The sequence below is a fragment of the Oncorhynchus nerka genome, linkage group LG23, assembly GCF_034236695.1.
Source record: "Oncorhynchus nerka isolate Pitt River linkage group LG23, Oner_Uvic_2.0, whole genome shotgun sequence".
Lineage (NCBI taxonomy): Eukaryota > Metazoa > Chordata > Actinopteri > Salmoniformes > Salmonidae > Oncorhynchus > Oncorhynchus nerka.
The window spans coordinates 41,585,533-41,603,572 of NC_088418.1; the positions used below are offsets into that span (position 1 = coordinate 41,585,533).

At 41.6% G+C, this 18,040-nt stretch overlaps 1 protein-coding gene across 7 annotated transcripts in view; it reads left to right on the forward strand.

Annotated features, from left to right (window-relative positions):
• LOC115106848 (lysine-specific demethylase 5A-like) overlaps window positions 1-18,040 on the forward strand; it is a 43,755-nt gene that overhangs the window by 18,888 nt on the left and 6,827 nt on the right. For 5 of the 7 annotated variants that reach the window (XM_029629990.2, XM_029629991.2, XM_029629992.2 and 2 more), the window contains exons 12-24: window positions 3,102-3,264; window positions 5,578-5,697; window positions 6,731-6,925; window positions 7,206-7,387; window positions 9,299-9,423; window positions 9,575-9,725; window positions 10,027-10,147; window positions 10,321-10,497; window positions 10,625-10,803; window positions 11,131-11,287; window positions 13,280-13,459; window positions 14,795-15,361; window positions 15,584-15,742. In XM_029629990.2, the coding sequence (XP_029485850.1) occupies window positions 3,102-3,264; window positions 5,578-5,697; window positions 6,731-6,925; window positions 7,206-7,387; window positions 9,299-9,423; window positions 9,575-9,725; window positions 10,027-10,147; window positions 10,321-10,497; window positions 10,625-10,803; window positions 11,131-11,287; window positions 13,280-13,459; window positions 14,795-15,361; window positions 15,584-15,742 (2,476 nt within the window). The remainder of the gene's footprint in view (window positions 1-3,101; window positions 3,265-5,577; window positions 5,698-6,730; window positions 6,926-7,205; window positions 7,388-9,298; window positions 9,424-9,574; window positions 9,726-10,026; window positions 10,148-10,320; window positions 10,498-10,624; window positions 10,804-11,130; window positions 11,288-13,279; window positions 13,460-14,794; window positions 15,362-15,583; window positions 15,743-18,040) is intronic. The other 2 variants (XM_029629993.2, XM_065008122.1) reach the window with 1 other exon arrangement.

The window sequence follows — 18,040 nt, forward strand, 5'->3', positions numbered from 1 at the left end:
GGGTCACTGTATTGTAGATGTTTCCAAAACTTATTTGCTCTTTTTTTAGTTTTATTATTAGTGGATATTGGCCTAATTCTGCCCTGCATGCATTGTTTGTAGTTTTCCTCTGGACATGTAGTAGAATCTTACAGTACTCTGCATGCAGGTTTTCAATGGGGTGTTTGTCCCATTTGATGAAATCTTGTTTTGCAAGTGGACCCCCACACCTCGCTGCCATAAAGTGCAATTGGTTCAATGACATTCAATTAGTTTTAGCAAAATTTTAATCGGCATTTCAATTTGAATTGGCTTTTTAATGGCGTAGAATGCTCTGTGTGCTTTCTCAGTTCATTCACTGCCTCATTAAGATGTCCAGTTGAGCTTATTTTTAAACCTAAGTAATTGTAGTGTGTGCAGTACTCTAAATATTTTGTACCAATTGAGGACTGGCTCTGGATCTTCTCTCTGGAAAATCATTATTTTTGTCTTTTTGGAGTTTACTGCCAGGGCCCAGGTCTGGCAGTACTGCTCTAGCAGGTCCAGGCTCTGCTGTAGGCCATGTGCTGTGGGGGACAGCAGGTATAGGTCATCTGCGAAGAGTAGGCATTTTAACTTCTGAATTGTGAAGACTAACACCAGGGGCTGAGAATTTTTCTAGAATTCGTTATTGTAAATATTGAAGAATGCAGGGCTCAGATTGCGACCCTTCGCCAGGGTTGCAATGTCATGTTTTACCCCCTACACCACTTTCAATAACTTTGTAGAACAGTCCTGTATGCCAAATAGAATCAAATGTTTTTTGGAAGTCGTTAAAGCAAGCATATATTTTGGTGGACATGTTTATCTATCAGGGTGTGTCGGGTGTAAATATGATCAGTCGTGCGATGTTTTGGTATGAATCCAATTAGGCTTTTACTCAAGACATAGTGCTTATTAAGGAAATCTAGAACTCTTACATTTTATAATACTACAGAAAACCTTCCCCAGGTTACTGTTCACACAAATGCCTCTGTAATTATTAGGGTCAAATTTGTCTCCGTTCTTAAAGATTGGGGTTATGAGTCCTTGATTCCAGATGTCAGGGAAATAAGCTACACTCAGGATCAAATTAAACAGTTTTTTAATATAGCCAATTGAAATTTTGCACTAGTGAGTTTGAGCATCTCATTTAGGATGCCATCAGGTCTGCATGCTTTTCTAAATTTGAGGGCCTGAAGTTTCTTAGAGCCTCCTGGTCAGTAATTCAATAAAAAATAAAGTCTCTCTCGGTCTGTCTCTCTGTCGTTCTCTGTTTCTGTCTCTCTCATTCAAATTCAAGGTGCTTTATTGGCATGAAAAACATTGTCATTATTTCCAAAGCAACAACTTATACAATATACATTGTAATACAATTATAAACAATAACAAATAATAATATAAAACAGTAAATAATAATACAAAATGAAATACAAAAATAACAATATAGTAGAAATGTAATAAATATGAAAAGCTAAACATGGAAAATGAAACTATAACTAAATAACTGTCATCTTCACCATTACATCAGTACTACAACCATCATCATTACTACTACTACCACCATCACTAAACTGCTATCATTACCATCACCCTACCACTCATACCACTACTATTTGGAATGATAAACAACAATAATACTAATAATAAGTAAGTTACTGTTTACTATGCAGATGTTATTATTCAGTGTCCCTCAGGCTATGGCAGGCAAATGTATATTTGAATGCAAGAGAAGCCATTGCTCCTTCGCACATGAGTATTTTGAGTTTTTCCTCTGGGTTTAATAAGTTAAATTTTGGATTAAATGTCGCCATTTCTGTGAATAATGAATCTCTTTGTGAGGAATATTTATCACAGTAAAGGAGAAAGTGCATCTCTGTCTCTACCTCCCCTGTCATGCAGTTATCATAGCTCCTCTTTGGGTAGCCATGTCTTTTTATATCTGCCAGTTTCTATTGCCAATTGATGGTTACTCAGCCTGTACTTGGTAAGGATCTGCTTCGTGTCTCTGACAGAGTAGAGATAATCAGCCAATTCATATTCTCTGTTTAGGGTCAGATAGCAATTTAGTACGCTTTGGGATTTGTATTGTTTTTCCACTGTTGTAAATATGAGTCCTTTGATTGGTTCATGATTTTGTTTATTGGAATTCTTTCTTTTAAGCACTGCTGGTGTCAGCTTGGTTGGTTAGGTCCAACATCAGCTGACTGAGAGGGCTCGTTTCTGGGCTCACCTCTTGGGTTTTAAGTTCTTAAAATTGCATACTTGAATTCGGATTTGAATTTAGATGTAGCCAAAAATGTAATGTTCTTTTCTGTTTTTCATTACTACTGGAAAGCGGCCCAATTCTGCCCTACATGCATTAGTTGGTGTATTTCTAGGGACTTGTAGATTTTTCTGACAGAATTCTGCATGTAGGGCTTCAATTGGATGTTTGTCCCACATTTTAAATTCCAGTTTGAGTGGCCCCCAAACTTTACTTATGTAAAGAGCTATTGATAGGATTACACTGTCAAATATTATGGCCAAATTCTAATTAAGATGTTGATTTTGAATAATTTCATTTTTATTGCATACAATGCCTTTTCTTTGAGTGCATTCGCTGTCATATTAAAGTTTCACGATGCAGATATGGTCAGTCCAAGGTTGGTGTAATTTTTAGTGTGTTCAATTATGGTGGTGTTCAGGGTGAAGTTATATTTGTGTTTCTGACATCTGTTTTTTTGTTTTAGAAAATCATGATTTTCATTTTTTGGAAATGTACTGCCAGGACCCAATTATGGCAATATTGCTCTAGAATGTTAGTGCATCTCTGTCGAGCCTTAGGCCTGTACATGCTTAATGGTAGAATCAGAGGGGACTCTAGGTCGGTTTACTTACTGCTCAGCTCTTGGGACAAATGTAGTCGATTTTGCCATCACTGACATTGACCCCTCCTCCATTAGTGCATTCACTGTCAGACCACAGACACCATTGTCAGATCAACGTGTTTCTGAAGAAATTAATCAATTCTGGATTTGTTGTGTCTTGCTCTCTGCCCCTCTCGCTCTCTGCCCCTCACGCTCTTTCTGCCTCTCATGCTTTCTCTCTGCCTCTCTCTCCAGGGGGGAGCCTAAGACGTGGTATGGTGTCCCCGCCCACGCGGCAGAGCAGCTGGAGTCCGTGATGAAGAAGCTGGCCCCAGAGCTGTTTGACTCTCAGCCTGACCTGCTGCACCAGCTTGTCACCATCATGAATCCCAACGTCCTCATGGAGCACGGCGTGCCTGTATGTAGTGTGTGTTTTCATCAGTGGCCATATGTATCAAGTGATTCAGAGTACGAGTGTTGATCTAGGAACAGTTTTGCCAGTTGATTCACAATGAATATGTTTATATGGACAGGGGTGGGGGATCTGATCCTGGATGCTTGAATCATACTGCCCCTTGCCCCTTTTTACGCAGTATTGTGAAGTACTTAAGTAAAAATACTTCATAGTGCTACTTAAGTCGTTTTTTGGGTTATCTGTACTTTTCATATTTTTGACTACTTTTGAAAATGGTTTACTTTTTACTCCGTACATTTTCCCTGACACCCAAAAGTACTTGTTACGTTTTTGCTTAGCAGGACAGGAAAATGGTCCAGTTCTCACTCACTTATCAAGCGAACATCCCTACTGCCTCTGATCTGGCAGACTCACTAAACACAAATGCTTAATTTTTGTAAATTATGTCTGCGTTTTGGAGTGTACCCCTGGCTAGCCATAAATAAAATAAAAAAACCAGGACTGTGCCATCTGTTTTGCTTAATATAAGACATTTGAAATTATTTATACTTTTACTTTAACTCTAGATACTTAAGTATATTTTTGATATTTGAGTATATGTAAAAACCAAATACTTTTACTTGAGTCATTTTCTATTAGCTACAGTGGGGCAAAAAAGTATTTAGTCAGCCACCAATTGTGCAAGTTCTCCCACTTAAAAAGATGAGAGGCGTGTAATTTTCATCATAGGTACACTTCAACTATAACAGACAAAATGGGAAAAAAAAATCCAGAAAATCACATTGTAGGATTTGTAATGAATTTATTTGCAAATTATGGTGGAAAATAAGTATTTGGTCACCTACAAATAAGCAAGAGTTCTGGCTCTCACAGACCTGTAACTTCTTCTTTAAGAGGCTCCTCTGTCCTCCACTCGTTACCTGTATTAATGGCACCTTTTTGAACTTGTTATCACTATAAAAGACACCTGTCCACAACCTGTCAGTCAGTCACACTCCAAACTCCACTATGGCCAAGACCAAAAAGCTGTCAAAGGACACCAGAAACAAAATTGTAGACCTGCACCAGGCTGGGAAGACTGAATCTGCAATAGGTAGGCAGCTTGGTTTGAAGAAATCAACTGTGGGAGCAATTATTAGGAAATGGAAGACATACAAGGCCACTGATAATCTCCCTCAATCTGGGGCTCCACGCAAGATCTCACCCCGTGGGGTCAAAATGATCACAAGAACGGTGAGCAAAAATCCCAGAACCACACGGGGGTACCTAGTGAATGACCTGCAGAGAGCTGGGACCAAAGTAACAAAGCCTACCATCAGTAACACACTACGCCAGTGCCAGACGTGTCCCCCTGCTTAAGCCAGTACATGTCCAGGCCCGTCTGACGTTTGCTAGAGAGCATTTGGATGATCCAGAAGAAGATTGGGAGAATGTCATATGGTCAGATGAAACCATAATATAACTTTTTGGTAAAAATTCAACTTGTCGTGTTTGGAGGACAAAGAATGCTGAGTTGCATCCAAAGAACACCATACCTACTGTGAAGCATGCGGGTGGAAACATCATGCTTTGGGGCTGTTTTTCTGCAAAGGGACCAGGACGACTGATCCGTGTAAAGGAAAGAATGAATGGGGCCATGTATCGTGAGATTTTTAGTGAAAACCTCCTTCCATCAGCAAGGGCATTGAAGATGAAACGTGGCTGGGTCTTTCAGCATGATAATGATCTCAAACACACCGCCCGGGCAACGAAGGAGTGGCTTCGTAAGAAGCATTTCAAGGTCCTGGAGTGGCCTCAACCCCATAGAAAATCTTTGGAGGGAGTTGAAAGTCCGTGTTGCCCAGCAACAGCCCCAAAACATCACTGCTCTAGAGGAGATCTGCATGAGGAATGGGCCAAAATACCAGCAACCGTGTGTGAAAACCTTGTGAAGACTTACAGAAAACATTTGACCTCGGTCATTGCCAACTTCATATATATATTATATAACAAAGTATTGTGAAACTTTTATTGACCAAATATTTATTTATTTTCCACCATAATTTGCAAATAAATTCATAAAAAATCCTACAATGTAATTTTTTTTTTCTTCTCATTTTGTCTCTCATAGTTGAAGTGTACCTATGGTGAAAATTACAGGCCTCTCTCATATTTTTAAGTGTGAGAACTTGCACAATTGGTGGCTGACTAAATACTTTTTTGCCCCGCTGTATGTTTACTTTTGCTCAAATATGACAATTGAGTACTTTTACCAACACTGCTTTTACGAGATCAAGTCTGCATTGTGTCTTACTGGTGTGTGTTTATACCACTCAGGTTTTCCGGACCAACCAGTGTGCAGGGGAATTTGTGGTGACTTTTCCCAGAGCCTACCACAGTGGCTTCAACCAGGGATACAACTTTGCTGAGGCTGTCAACTTCTGTACTGCAGACTGGGTGGGTTTAAAGTTTTAACAAGTGTTTGTGTTTTAACAAATATTACCAGAATGTTGAATTGGAATTTTGAAATTGGAAGTTGGTTTGGGCTGTATCCAGATTATCATACCTTCATACCGACCTTGTGCCATACTGGGAGATTCGATAATACCAGGACTGTTTTCAAACCCAACTGATTCTCTTTAATCTGAAGGTTAGCAATGCTAACAAGTACATGTAAAATCCCGTAGTGAACGAGCGCATTGCAAATATTCTATAGTTGTTGACTTAACTCAAAAATGATGCGTGCAATAAAACTAATTTTAGACAGCAAGGCTTTTGATCCAGGAGGGGATTCTCTGCTGTTACTAAGTGAATGCTTGATTTTGTAAGAAGCTAACCACTTAGCCAACTAGCTACTAAATTAGCAAACCATATGCACAACTGCAAGAGCTTTTAGCATATTCTAGACAGTTAACTTAGTTATGATATCTAGCTGGCAAAGATTAAGTCGTGAATTTTATGCTGTAACTAGATCACCTGGTGCATGCTGCACAACAGTGACTCACAAGGCAAACAAACACAACGTGACTGGGGACTACCGTTACGCTTCATAATGAGAAATTATGTGACTAGTGAAATGGCAGAGCACAATCTTCTATCTCCTAACATATTGCGCAAGTTGACTGCAGGTATTTATTTAAGTAGCTTCAAATTTTCAATTAAAAAAACAACAAAAACAAAACAAATAATTTCAATGCTATTGATGGTATTGGAAAACCATCACGTGGCTATTTCCAAATACCCCGGTATACCGCCCAAGCCACGTTGGGAGCTTAATTAAATTATTTTAAGTCAAGTATTATATACCCTTCTTACTGGCCGCAATGCTGTCTTAGTTTCACCATCATCTTAGATATTCCCCCTCCAATGTTCTCTTTGCTTCTCCTTGATATTTTGAGGAGGCTAGGAGAAAAGATCCAAGGAATCGATTAAAGACTTTGACATTCTGTCTCTCTCTCTTCTCTCTCTCTGTGTCCCCGTTCCCTCCCAGCTCCCGATGGGTCGTCAGTGTGTGGCCCACTACCGGCGGCTCCACCGCTACTGTGTCTTCTCCCACGAGGAGCTGCTGTGCAAGATGGCTGCCGACCCCGAGAGCCTGGATGTGGAGCTGGCTGCTGCAGTCTTCAGAGAGATGGGAGAGATGATGGAGGAAGAGACACGGCTCAGAAAGTCCGTGCAGGAGATGGTGAGGGACAGGGCCCAATGGGGATTTCTATATAAACAACTTTTTGCCATTTTAGGGAAACTTTACAGGATGGACAGAGAGGGTGAAGTAATGCAAGCGGGGTTTACTTGGGAATACATTATGATGATACACGATACAACAATGTTGACATCACACAATCCCAAAGACATGTTTCAAATTAACACCCCAAAAGTGAATCAATTATGTAATTTCACATTCGTCCTCCCACTCTAGTTAAAGTGGATTGTTTTCTGATTGCGATTTCCCTCCGTGACTGCAGGGTGTGCTGTCCTCGGAGCAGGAGGTGTTTGAGCTGGTCCCTGATGACGAGCGTCAGTGTCAGAAGTGTAAGACCACATGTTTCCTGTCGGCTCTGACGTGTCCCTGCAGCCCAGAGCGTCTCGTCTGTCTGCACCACGCCAAGGAACTCTGTGACTGTCCCCTGGGAAACAAGTGTCTACGGTAAGGAGTACAGCTGGGTGATATGGACATAAGTTCATAAGAATGTGCGCCAGTTTTTATTATCCGTTGTACTACTACTAGTTTAATGGTTGTAGCTATCAATTGTCCTATTAAGAATCACCCATATTAACAAACTTATTTCATTTCAAACTTTACATATAGGCTACTTATCGTAATGACCGATAAGTGATTGGTATGGTCGGTGTCGATAATTATTATCATCCCAGCTCTATTACGGAGAGAGGGTTGGTTTTTGGGTGGGTGAGTGGGTTGGTTTTTGAGTGAGTGAATAAATTAATTTAAGGAGTTACAAGTGTCTCTGGTGAGAAGGAATGGATGGATGAATGAAGTAGAGTAGTTATGAACTCTGTACTGCTCAGAAGCCCCCATAAGAGCCCACTGATTAATGACAGTAGTTTTACCTGTCAATGCATCAGTGAGGACTTGGATGTATTTGTGTTTATTATGGATCCCCATTAGTTCCTGCCAAAGCAGCAGCCACTCTTCCTGGGGTCCAGCAAAATTAAGGCAGGTTATACAATTTTAAAACGCTACAATATTTTCATAGATTTCACAACACACTGTGTGCCCTCAGGCCCCTACTCCACCACTGCCACATATCTACAGTACTAAATCCATGTGAAAGTTATCGTGTTTTTGTGTGTCTGTGCCAATTTTGTGTTGCTTCACAGTCCCCGCTGTTTCATACGTTTTTTTTCTTCTGTTTTTTAATCTAAATTTACTGCTTTCATCAGTTACTTGATGTGGAATAGAGTTCCATGTAGTCATGGCTCTGTAGTACTGTGTGCCTCCCATATGCTGTTCTGGACTTGGGGACTGTGAAGAGACGTCTTGTGGGGTATGCATGGGTGTCTGAGCTGTGCGCCAGTAGTTTAGACAGACAGCTCGGTGCATTCAACGTGTCAATACCTCTCATAAATAAAAGTAGTGATGAAGTCAATCTCTCCTCCACTTTCAGCCAGGAGAGATTCACATGCATATTATTAATATTAGCTCTCTGTGTACATCCAAGGGCCAGTCATGCTGCCCTGTTCTGAGCCAATTGCAATTTTCCTAAGTCCTTTTTTGTGGCACCTGACCACACGACTGAACAGTAGTCAAGGTGCGACAAAACTAGGGCCTGTAGGACCTGCCTTGTTGATAGTGTTGTTAAGAAAGGCAGAGCATCGCTTTATTATAGACAAGATTCCCCCCCATCTTAGCTACAACTGCATCAATATGTTTTGACCATGACAGTTTACAATCTAGTGTTACTCCAAGCAGTTTAGTCATCTCGACTTGCTCAATTTCCACATTATTTATTTGAGGTTTATGGTTCAGTGAGTGTGTTGTTCCAAATACAGAACTTTTAGTTTTAGAAATATTTAGGACTAACTTATTCCTTGCCACCCACTCTGAAATTAACTGCAGCTCTTTGTTGAGTGTTGCAGTCATTTCAGTCGCTGTAGTAGCTGATATGTATAGTGTTGAGTCATCCGCATACATAGAAACTCTGGCTTTACTCAGTCAGTGGCATGTCATTAGTAAAAATTGAAAAGCAAGGGGCCTAAATGGCTACCCTGGGGAATTCCTGATTCTAACTGGATTATATTTGATAGGCTTACATTAAAGAACACCCTCTGTGTTCTGTTAGACAAGTAACTCTTTATCCACATTATAGCAGGGGGTATAAAGCCTTAACACAAGTTTTTCCAGCAGCAGGCTATGATTGATAATGTCAAAAGGTGCACTGAAGTCTAACAAGATGTATTTTCACTGGCCCAGAATAAATCTCATCTCCACTGAAAGTAGTTTTTTAATTTATGAATAGGTTTAATCTGGGTCACTAACCCCATAGCGCAATCAATATTAAATAGGTGCTGACGCTCCTCTGTCTCTTTTGTATTCCAGCTACCGTTATGATCTGGAGGAGTTTCCCTCCATGTTGTATGGGGTGAAGTCCAGAGCCCAGTCTTATGACACCTGGGCCAAGCGGGTCACTGAGGCCTTAGCTGCTGACCACAAGAACAAGAAAGGTAGGTGGACTATCTATACTGTAAAGGCGGAAATACTCTGCACAATATTAGAACAATTGTACTACGATTCCCCATGCCTCATGTTGCTCTCTCCTCTATTCTTATCTTTCTTGCTCTCCTGTCTGTGTCTCTGTTCCTCTCCCTTTGTCAGACCTGATAGAGTTGAAGGTTCTTCTGGAGGATGCAGAGGACAGGAAGTACCCAGAGAACAGTCTGTTCCGTCGGCTGAGAGAAATGGTGAAGGAGGCCGAAACCTGCTCCTCTGTGGCCCAGCTACTGCTCAGCCGCAAGCAGAGACACAGGTCCGTAGAGTACAAGATACACACACACACGCCGCTGTTATGTCACACTGAAGTTTATGTCCCTGTTCTCTTCTCCTGAATTGTGTACTTGCACACTCCACACCATGGATTTAAAAACATTGGATCGGTGCAAGCATTCTCCTTTGTTTTTACACCAAAGAATCTGTGAGGGAGAGTGTGCTAGTGCGCACTTTGGGAGAAGGGTCGCACATCGGGACATAACCTCGAGCACCATTTTAACGTTTATACCCCTACCTGTGAGTAATAAATCAACTCAAAAGTATATCTCTCTGTATTCAAGTACCAGGCAGCGTCCAGAGAGCAGCAGGACTCGTAACAAGCTGACAGTGGAGGAGCTGAAGGTCTTTGTAGAGCAGCTGTTCAAACTGCCCTGTGTCATTGGACAGGCTCGACAGGTCAAAGTAAGTCCCAAACATAATAGTCACTGGCCATTATTAAGAGATGTACAGGAATTCTCCTCCTCTGACATCCTACTCTATTTGTATTACATCACTGAAGCTGTCCCCAAACCAGTATTCGTTGATTAGTAGTCCTTGATTGTTAGTATATAACACCATATCCCTCCCTCCCCCAGGAGTTACTAGAGAACGTGGAGGACTTCCATGAGAGAGCCCAGGTAGCCCTGGCTGACGAGCTGCCTGACTCCTCCAAGCTACAGGCCCTGCTAGACCTGGGTGGAGGTCTGGATGTGGAACTACCTGAGCTGCCCAGGCTCAAACAGGAGCTGCAGCAGGCCCGCTGGCTGGATGAGGTGATGACTGATGATATTATTGTACATTAGTTTTTTACCTCAGCTTGTTTGTGTGGTTTCTTCAGCAGTCTAAAATTGTTTTCTGGGAGTGGAATAATATTCAATTGAAACGTTTTGTTATGATTAGGTGCGTGTGATGCTGGCAGAGCCCCATCGGGTGACCCTGGAGCTGATGAAGCGGCTGATAGACTCTGGGGTGGGGCTGGCACCACACCATGCTGTGGAGAAGGCCATGACTGAGTTGCAGGAGATACTCACTGTGTCAGAGAGATGGGAGGACAAGGCCCGCGCATGCCTACAGGCCAGGTAATGATGAAGATACACATTACATACCTGTAGGACAGTTCTCTCATCTGCCTTACAGGCCAGGTAAATGCGAATATGATAATGCGGTTCTTAAGTCACCTGCCTATAGCTTTGGTGTCATATGCTTGGGTCGCGTTCAATAGTGTACACCTTCGCAAAAATGTTTAACAAATTGGTCTTACTAGACAAGTTCAGGTAGTTTCACTCGGTTTCAAAACATTTTACCCCTTCTGAATGTGACCCAATTCCTGTTTAGCATATTGCATCAAAGGATGCCTGTGAGATTAATTTATCTAAATCCATTATTTCTTGTCTCTCCTCCCCCAGGCCTCGGCACAGCATGCTAACCCTAGAGAACATTGTGATAGAGGCCAGGAACATCCCGGCCTACCTGCCCAATGTCCTGGCCCTCCGAGAGGCTCTGCACAAGGCCAAGGAGTGGAGTGCCAAGGTGGATGCTATTCAGGTAGTGTCGCGTCACACGGTAATTACTGATGAGTATAGATTCAATTTGTGATGTGATACAGATGTAGCTACAGTATAGGCAGGCATCTCTAAATATTTGTATGTGATGCGCTCTGCTCTGTTTATATGCAATGGAACGGCTTGCTCATTTGTTAAAAGCTTACGTTAGCTAGGTTTCCATCAATTTGTCGAAAGATTTTTAAGCGAGTGGAGCAGCGGTCTAAGGAACTGCATTGCAGTGCTTGAGGTGTCACTTCAGCCCTGTGTTCGATCCCAGGCTGTGTCACAGCCGGCCATGACCGGGAGAACAATGAGGTGGCGCACAATTGGCCCAGCGTCGTTAGGAAGAGGGTTTGGCACTCGAGATTTCCTTGTCCCATCGCGCTATAGCGTCTGGGTTTGGTCGCCAGCTATACGTTGGTTCCTCCGGGTTATTTTTTATTTATTTATTTCACCTTTATGTAACCAGGTAGACCAGTTGAGAACAAGTTCTCATTTACAACTGCAACCTGGCCAAGATAAAGCAAAGTAGTGCGACACAAAAACAACAGAGTTACACATGGAATAAACAAACGTACAGTCAATAACACAATAGAAAAAGTCAGTGTGTGCAAATGCCGTGAGGTTAGGCAATAAATAGGCCGTAGTCGCAAAGTAAATACAATTTAGCAAATTAACACTGGAGTGATGGATGTGCAGATGATGATGTGCAAGTAGAGATACTGGTGTGCAAAAGAGAAAAAAGTAAATAATAAAAAAGCTGTGTACAGCTAGCTGATGCTTAAAGTTAGTGAGGGAGATAGAAGTCTCCAACTTCAGTGATTTTTTGCAATTCGTTCCAGTCATTGGCAGCAGAGAACTGGAAGGAAAGGCGGCCAAAGGTCAAACGTTTTCTTTACGTCTTCACAAGGTTTTCACTGCTCTAGAGGAGATCTGCATGAGGAATGGGCCAAAATACCAGCAACAGTGTGAAAACCTTGTGAAGACGTAAAGAAAACGTTTGACCTCTGTCATTGCCAACAAAGGGTATATAACAAAGTATAGAGAAACTTTTGTTATTGACCAAATACTTATTTTCCACCATAATTTGCAATTAAATTCATTAAAAATCCTACAATGTGATTTTCTGGATTTTTTTTTTCTCATTTTGTCTGTCATAATTGAAGTGTACCTATGATGAATATTACAGGCCTCTCTCATCTTTTTAAGTGGGAGAACTTGCACAATTGGTGGCTGACTAAATACTTTTTGCCCCACTGTATGTGCTTCCATCCCGTTTTTTTAACTCTGTCGATGGTTTTGCCTCAAAGTCTGCGATAAACAACAAATGTGCCCAATCTGCTCTTGGCACTTGTGCTCTAGTAAACAGCTCGCATATAAAAAGCAGAGGGTAGGCTTCATGATGAGATTATGGATAAGAGCAAGATCATTTTATTTGACAGCCAAGCACCGATCATCATGTCCCCAGCATAAAATTAAGACCCTCAATATATGTTGGGAAGAAGCAACAAGCTCCTCATCACTGTGCACTTTCACCACCCTGTGAAGTTCATAACTTATGTAGTCTGTAGCCTAATAAACTGTACTGTAATGCTTTTCCAAGACATACTGGGAGGACTACACAACCATATTATTTACTGCAACATGATGGTAACACCATCAACAAATCCGCATCCAAGCATTTCCACTGCATTGGTCCTATTTATCTATTTCACCGACAAAACAATTATCCCCTGTATTTTTTACTGTCGAAATTTGGGAAGTTTACTGGCGATTTATACTGTTTCCATCAGGCCTGTCATGATTATTAGATTTTTTTTATCCAAACTTTACTGCATATAAATAGTTGGATGGAAACATGGTTGTTGTTACCAGATAAGTTTGTAATTTATCTTATCAGATCATGAGTGATGAATGGAAAGGGTGATACTGTGCGATGCATCAATTTTTTTTTTATCGACATGATTAATTTCCCCCTATGTGTTTCCCCTGTGTGTTTCACTCCCTCCAGAGTGGCAGTAACTATGCGTACCTGGAGCAGCTGGAGAGCCTGCTGGCGAGGGGTCGCTCCATCCCCGTCCGGCTGGATCCCCTGCCCCAGGTCGAATCCCAGGTGGCCTCGGCCCGCGCTTGGAGGGAGAGGACTGCACGCACCTTCCTCAAGAAGAACTCCACCTACACCCTGCTACAGGTAAGTCATAATACCCTGGGTTGGGCTGTACCTATGCACTGAGAAGGCATAGATAAGTATGTTGCTGAGATGGTAGTTTGAAATATTTTTTCCCCCAACCAAGCAGCCCTTTTCAGACTATGCTGACCCTAGAGTGCAATATGAGATATTTGCTTAACTTCTTGACTCTACCCATCCCTTAAGCGGGATAATTGTCATCAGAAACCGCTGAATAGCATAGCGCCACAGTCAAATAATATTACAAAAAAATATTGATATTCATGAAATCACAAGTGCAATATTGCAAAACACAGCTTTGCCTTTTGTTAATCCACCTGTCCTCTCAAATTTTGAAATTATGCTTTACAGCGAAAGCAATCCAAGCGTTTGTGTAAATTTATCGATCGCATGACAAAACATTAAGTACACTTAGCATCAGGTAGCTTGGTCACGAAAAGCAATCAAATTAATCGTTTACCTTTTGATCTTCAGATGTTTTCACTCATGAGACTCCCAGTTACCCACAAATGTTCCTTTTGTTCCATAAAGATGATTTTTTTATCCAAAATACCTCCGTTGGTTTGTTGCGTTATGTTCAGAAATCCACAGGAAAGAGCGGTCACGACAACGCAGACAAATTCCAAATAATATCCATAATGTCCACAGAAACATGTCAAACATTTTTTATAATCAATCCTCAGGTTGTTTTTAAAATATATATTTGATAATATATCAACCGGGAGTGTAGGTTTTTCAATAGGACAGGGAGAAACAATGGCCGCTTTACTCTGTTGCGCAAAACTCACTCTGAGAGCCCCGACCTATCCACTTACGCAATGTGATCTTTCTCGCTAATTTTTCAAAATAAAAGCCTGAAACTATGTCTAAAGACTGACACCTTAGGGAAGCCGTAGAAAAATGAATCTGGTTGATATCCCTTTAAATGGAGGATAGGCATGCATAGGAACAGAGGTTTCAAAATAAGAGGTACTTCCTGATTGGATTTTCCTCAGGTTTTCGCCTGCAATATCAGTTCTGTTAAACTCACAGACAATATTTTGACAGTTTTGGAAACTTTAGAGTGTTTTCTATCATAATCTGACAATTATATGCATATTCTAGTTTCTGGGGCTGAGAAATAGGCAGTTTCAAATGGGTATGTTCTTTTTAGCCAAAAACGACGATACTGCCCCCTACACGCAAAAGGTTAAGCTATGTAGAATGGTGCAGAAGTTGGTGAATGAACATTTGCAAATTGTTGTGAATTCCATCTGTCTATACTGTAGGTAGTTGGGAATAGGGCTGGTAGTTAGATGGTGTCTTTGCTAATCTCTATTCTTGTGTGTTCTCTCTTAGGTCCTCAGTCCACGTGTGGATATTGGTATCTACGGCAACAGCAAGGGCAAACGCAAACGAGTCAAGGAGCTCCTTGAGAAGGAGAGAGGAGGTCTCGACCTGGAGGGTCTCAGTGACCTGGACGAGAGTTACGAAGACGCCTGCGACCCGGCCACCGTTGTAGCGGCATTCAAATCCAAGGAGCAGAAAGAGGTTGAGGCCATCCACTCCCTCCGAGCTGCCAACCTGGCTAAGATGGCCATGTCTGACCGTATCGAGGAGGTAAAGTTCTGTCTGTGTCGTAAGACCGCCAGCGGGTTTATGTTGCAGTGTGAACTGTGCAAGGACTGGTTCCACGGAGCCTGCGTGCCGTTACCGAAAACGGGCTCTCAGAAGAAGCTCATGGGCACAGCCGGTTGGCAGAGCAACAGCAAGGAGGCAAAGTTCCTGTGCCCATTGTGCCAGCGCTCGCGTCGCCCGCGTCTGGAGACTATCCTGTCCCTACTGGTGTCCCTCCAGAAGCTGCCGGTGCGTCTGCCTGAGGGAGAGGCCCTACAGTGCCTGACGGAGAGGGCCATGGGCTGGCAGGTAGGGATGAGTTCAACACCTGTTTTCAGAATCAATTATTTTATGGTTGCTAGGGTTGATTTAATCAAAGTTTGGTAGGAGTTTTACCTGCAAAACTTAGTAAGAAGTATATGTGAAAGGGTGAAAAGCCACACATTCTGAATCAAACTAAATGTTGTTTATTTCAACTCTTATCTCTGTTCATTAATGGAATTGATTAATCTAAATCCTCTCTACTTGCAGGACCGCGCCAGGCAGGCCCTGGCTACAGACGAGCTGTCCTCGGCCCTGGCCAAGCTGTCGGTGCTCAGTCAGAGGATGGTAGAACAGGCTGCCCGGGAGAAGACAGAAAAGATTATCAATGCTGAGCTGCAGAAGGCTGCCGCAAACCCTGACCTGCAGGTAAGAGATTAATGGTGCCGTATGGTACTCAGAGCCAAGTATAGTGAGTTTGGAGACGCTAACATGGCGTCCAGTGTAAAAAAATGTTGTCTGTTAACTCTCTATATGGATCTCATGATCAGTCATTCCTCTAAACAAGGTGCTCTGGGATAAGGTAAGTCAAGAGATGAACAGACTGAAGTGTTCTTTTTTTTATGTCCCCTCTTCCTCGTTTGTTCAGTGCATTAGAGTGAAAAACAGAAAGATTGGTTCCACGGTAGTGTCGTGTCTCTGACTATGATTAAATTATGACATGCTATGTTATCAAATTGATTACCTAACGTTTAATTTATTACGTGATTGAATTAAACCATGCAACAATTAAACCATTAATAACCTGGGGCACCACGGAAGCATTCATTTATATAGAGATGTTATCTCCTGATTCCACTCTCTTAACCTCTTGCTCCTACCTGACACGCAGGCGTCCCATCTAGACATCTGGAAATGCAAATGCGCTACGCTAAATGCTAATAGTACTTGTTAAAACTCAAACGTTCATTAAAATACACATGCAGGGTACTGAATTAAAGCTACACTCGTTGTGAATCCAGGCAACAAGTCAGATTTTTAAAATGCTTTTCGGCGAAAGCATGAGAAGCTATTATCTGATAGCATGTAACACCCCAAAAGTCCCGCAGGGGACGTAAACAAAATAATTAGCATAGTCGGCGCTACACAAAACGCACAAATAAAATATAAAACATTCATTACCTTTGACCATCTTCTTTGTTGGCACTCCTAGATGTCCCATAAACATCACTATTGGGTCTTTTTTTCGATTAAATCGGTCTATATATAGCCTAGATATCGATCTATGAAGACTGTGTGATCAAGGAAAAAAATAGCGTTTTATAACGTAACGTCATTTTTTTTAAATTAAAAAAGTCGACGATAAACTTTCACAAAACACTTCGAAATACTTTTGTAATGCAACTTTAGGTATTAGTAAACATTAATAAGCGATCAAATTGATCACGAGGCGATGTATATTCTATAGCTGTACGTCTGGAAATAATGTCCGGGTAAATCTCAACCAAAATATCCGGTCGGAGACCGGAAGAAAGGCGCTGCCTTGCGTCAGTTTGACCAAGAAAAAAATCCTAGGCAAATGACAAGACTGTTGACATCGTGTGGAAGCTGTAGGTATTGCAACCTCGGCCCCATTTAATGTGGTTCACCTTTATCAATGGGTTGAAGTGGCGCATGGATATATTTTTCCATTTTCAGTGATCAGATTTTCCTGCACTTTTCGATGAAACGCACGTTCTGTTATAGTCACAGCCGTGATTTAACCAGTTTTATAAACGTCTTGAGTGTTTTCTATCCACACATACTAATCATATGCATATACTATATTCCTGGCATGAGTAGCAGGGCGCTGAAATGTTACGCGATTTTTAACAGAATGTTCGAAAAAGTAGGGTAGGAGTAACAGGTTAAAGATCTGAAGATCTTTTATATCAATAGCAGTCAATTATTAATCGTCACCTCGATCGGTCTCATTCTGATTTTCGTAAGTACTTCGTTATCTAGCCTAGTAACCCTAGTTGAATGAGCAATACACCCTGGGGCGGTAGCCTAGTGGTTAGAGCGTTGGACTAGTAATCGGAAGGCTGCAAGTTCAAATCCCCGAGCTGACAAGGTACAAATCTGTCGTTCTGCCCCTGAACAGGCAGTTAACCCACTGTTCCTAGGCCGTCATTTAAAATAAGAATTTGTTCTTAACTGACTTGCCTAGTTAAATAAAGGTAAAATTAAAAAATTAAATACACAAATTGGCATAATTATTTGTTTACTAAATACCTAAATAATCGTGTGTATGTGTGTGTGTGTATAGATCATACATCGATTACTAATCATATCATGAAAAGCCCCTAGTAGGCTAACCCGATGTGACCGCTGGTTACACAAAGGAAGGGGGTTGGGTTTGAATGAAAGAGCGGGAAGACTGAGGGACAAAGGGATTGGGTCTCTATCGGACCTTGAGACGCTATGCTACCGTAAATACAGAATATTATGCATTCTAATAACCGCCCTTTCGGAAAAGGAAAATGCAAGATATATATTTACTCTTGAGCTGCACTTCGATAGATGGGTCGAAGATTGAAGACTGGTTTTCCCAGCAGAGATCACCATTGTCCTTTTTTGAAGAATCTTTTGGTCGTAGTGTTGTAGAGCGGATACGTTAAAGTACCCTGTTGTTCTTAGGAGATTCATCGTCTAGGAGGTATCACTTCTTTAGTGAATAATAGTTCA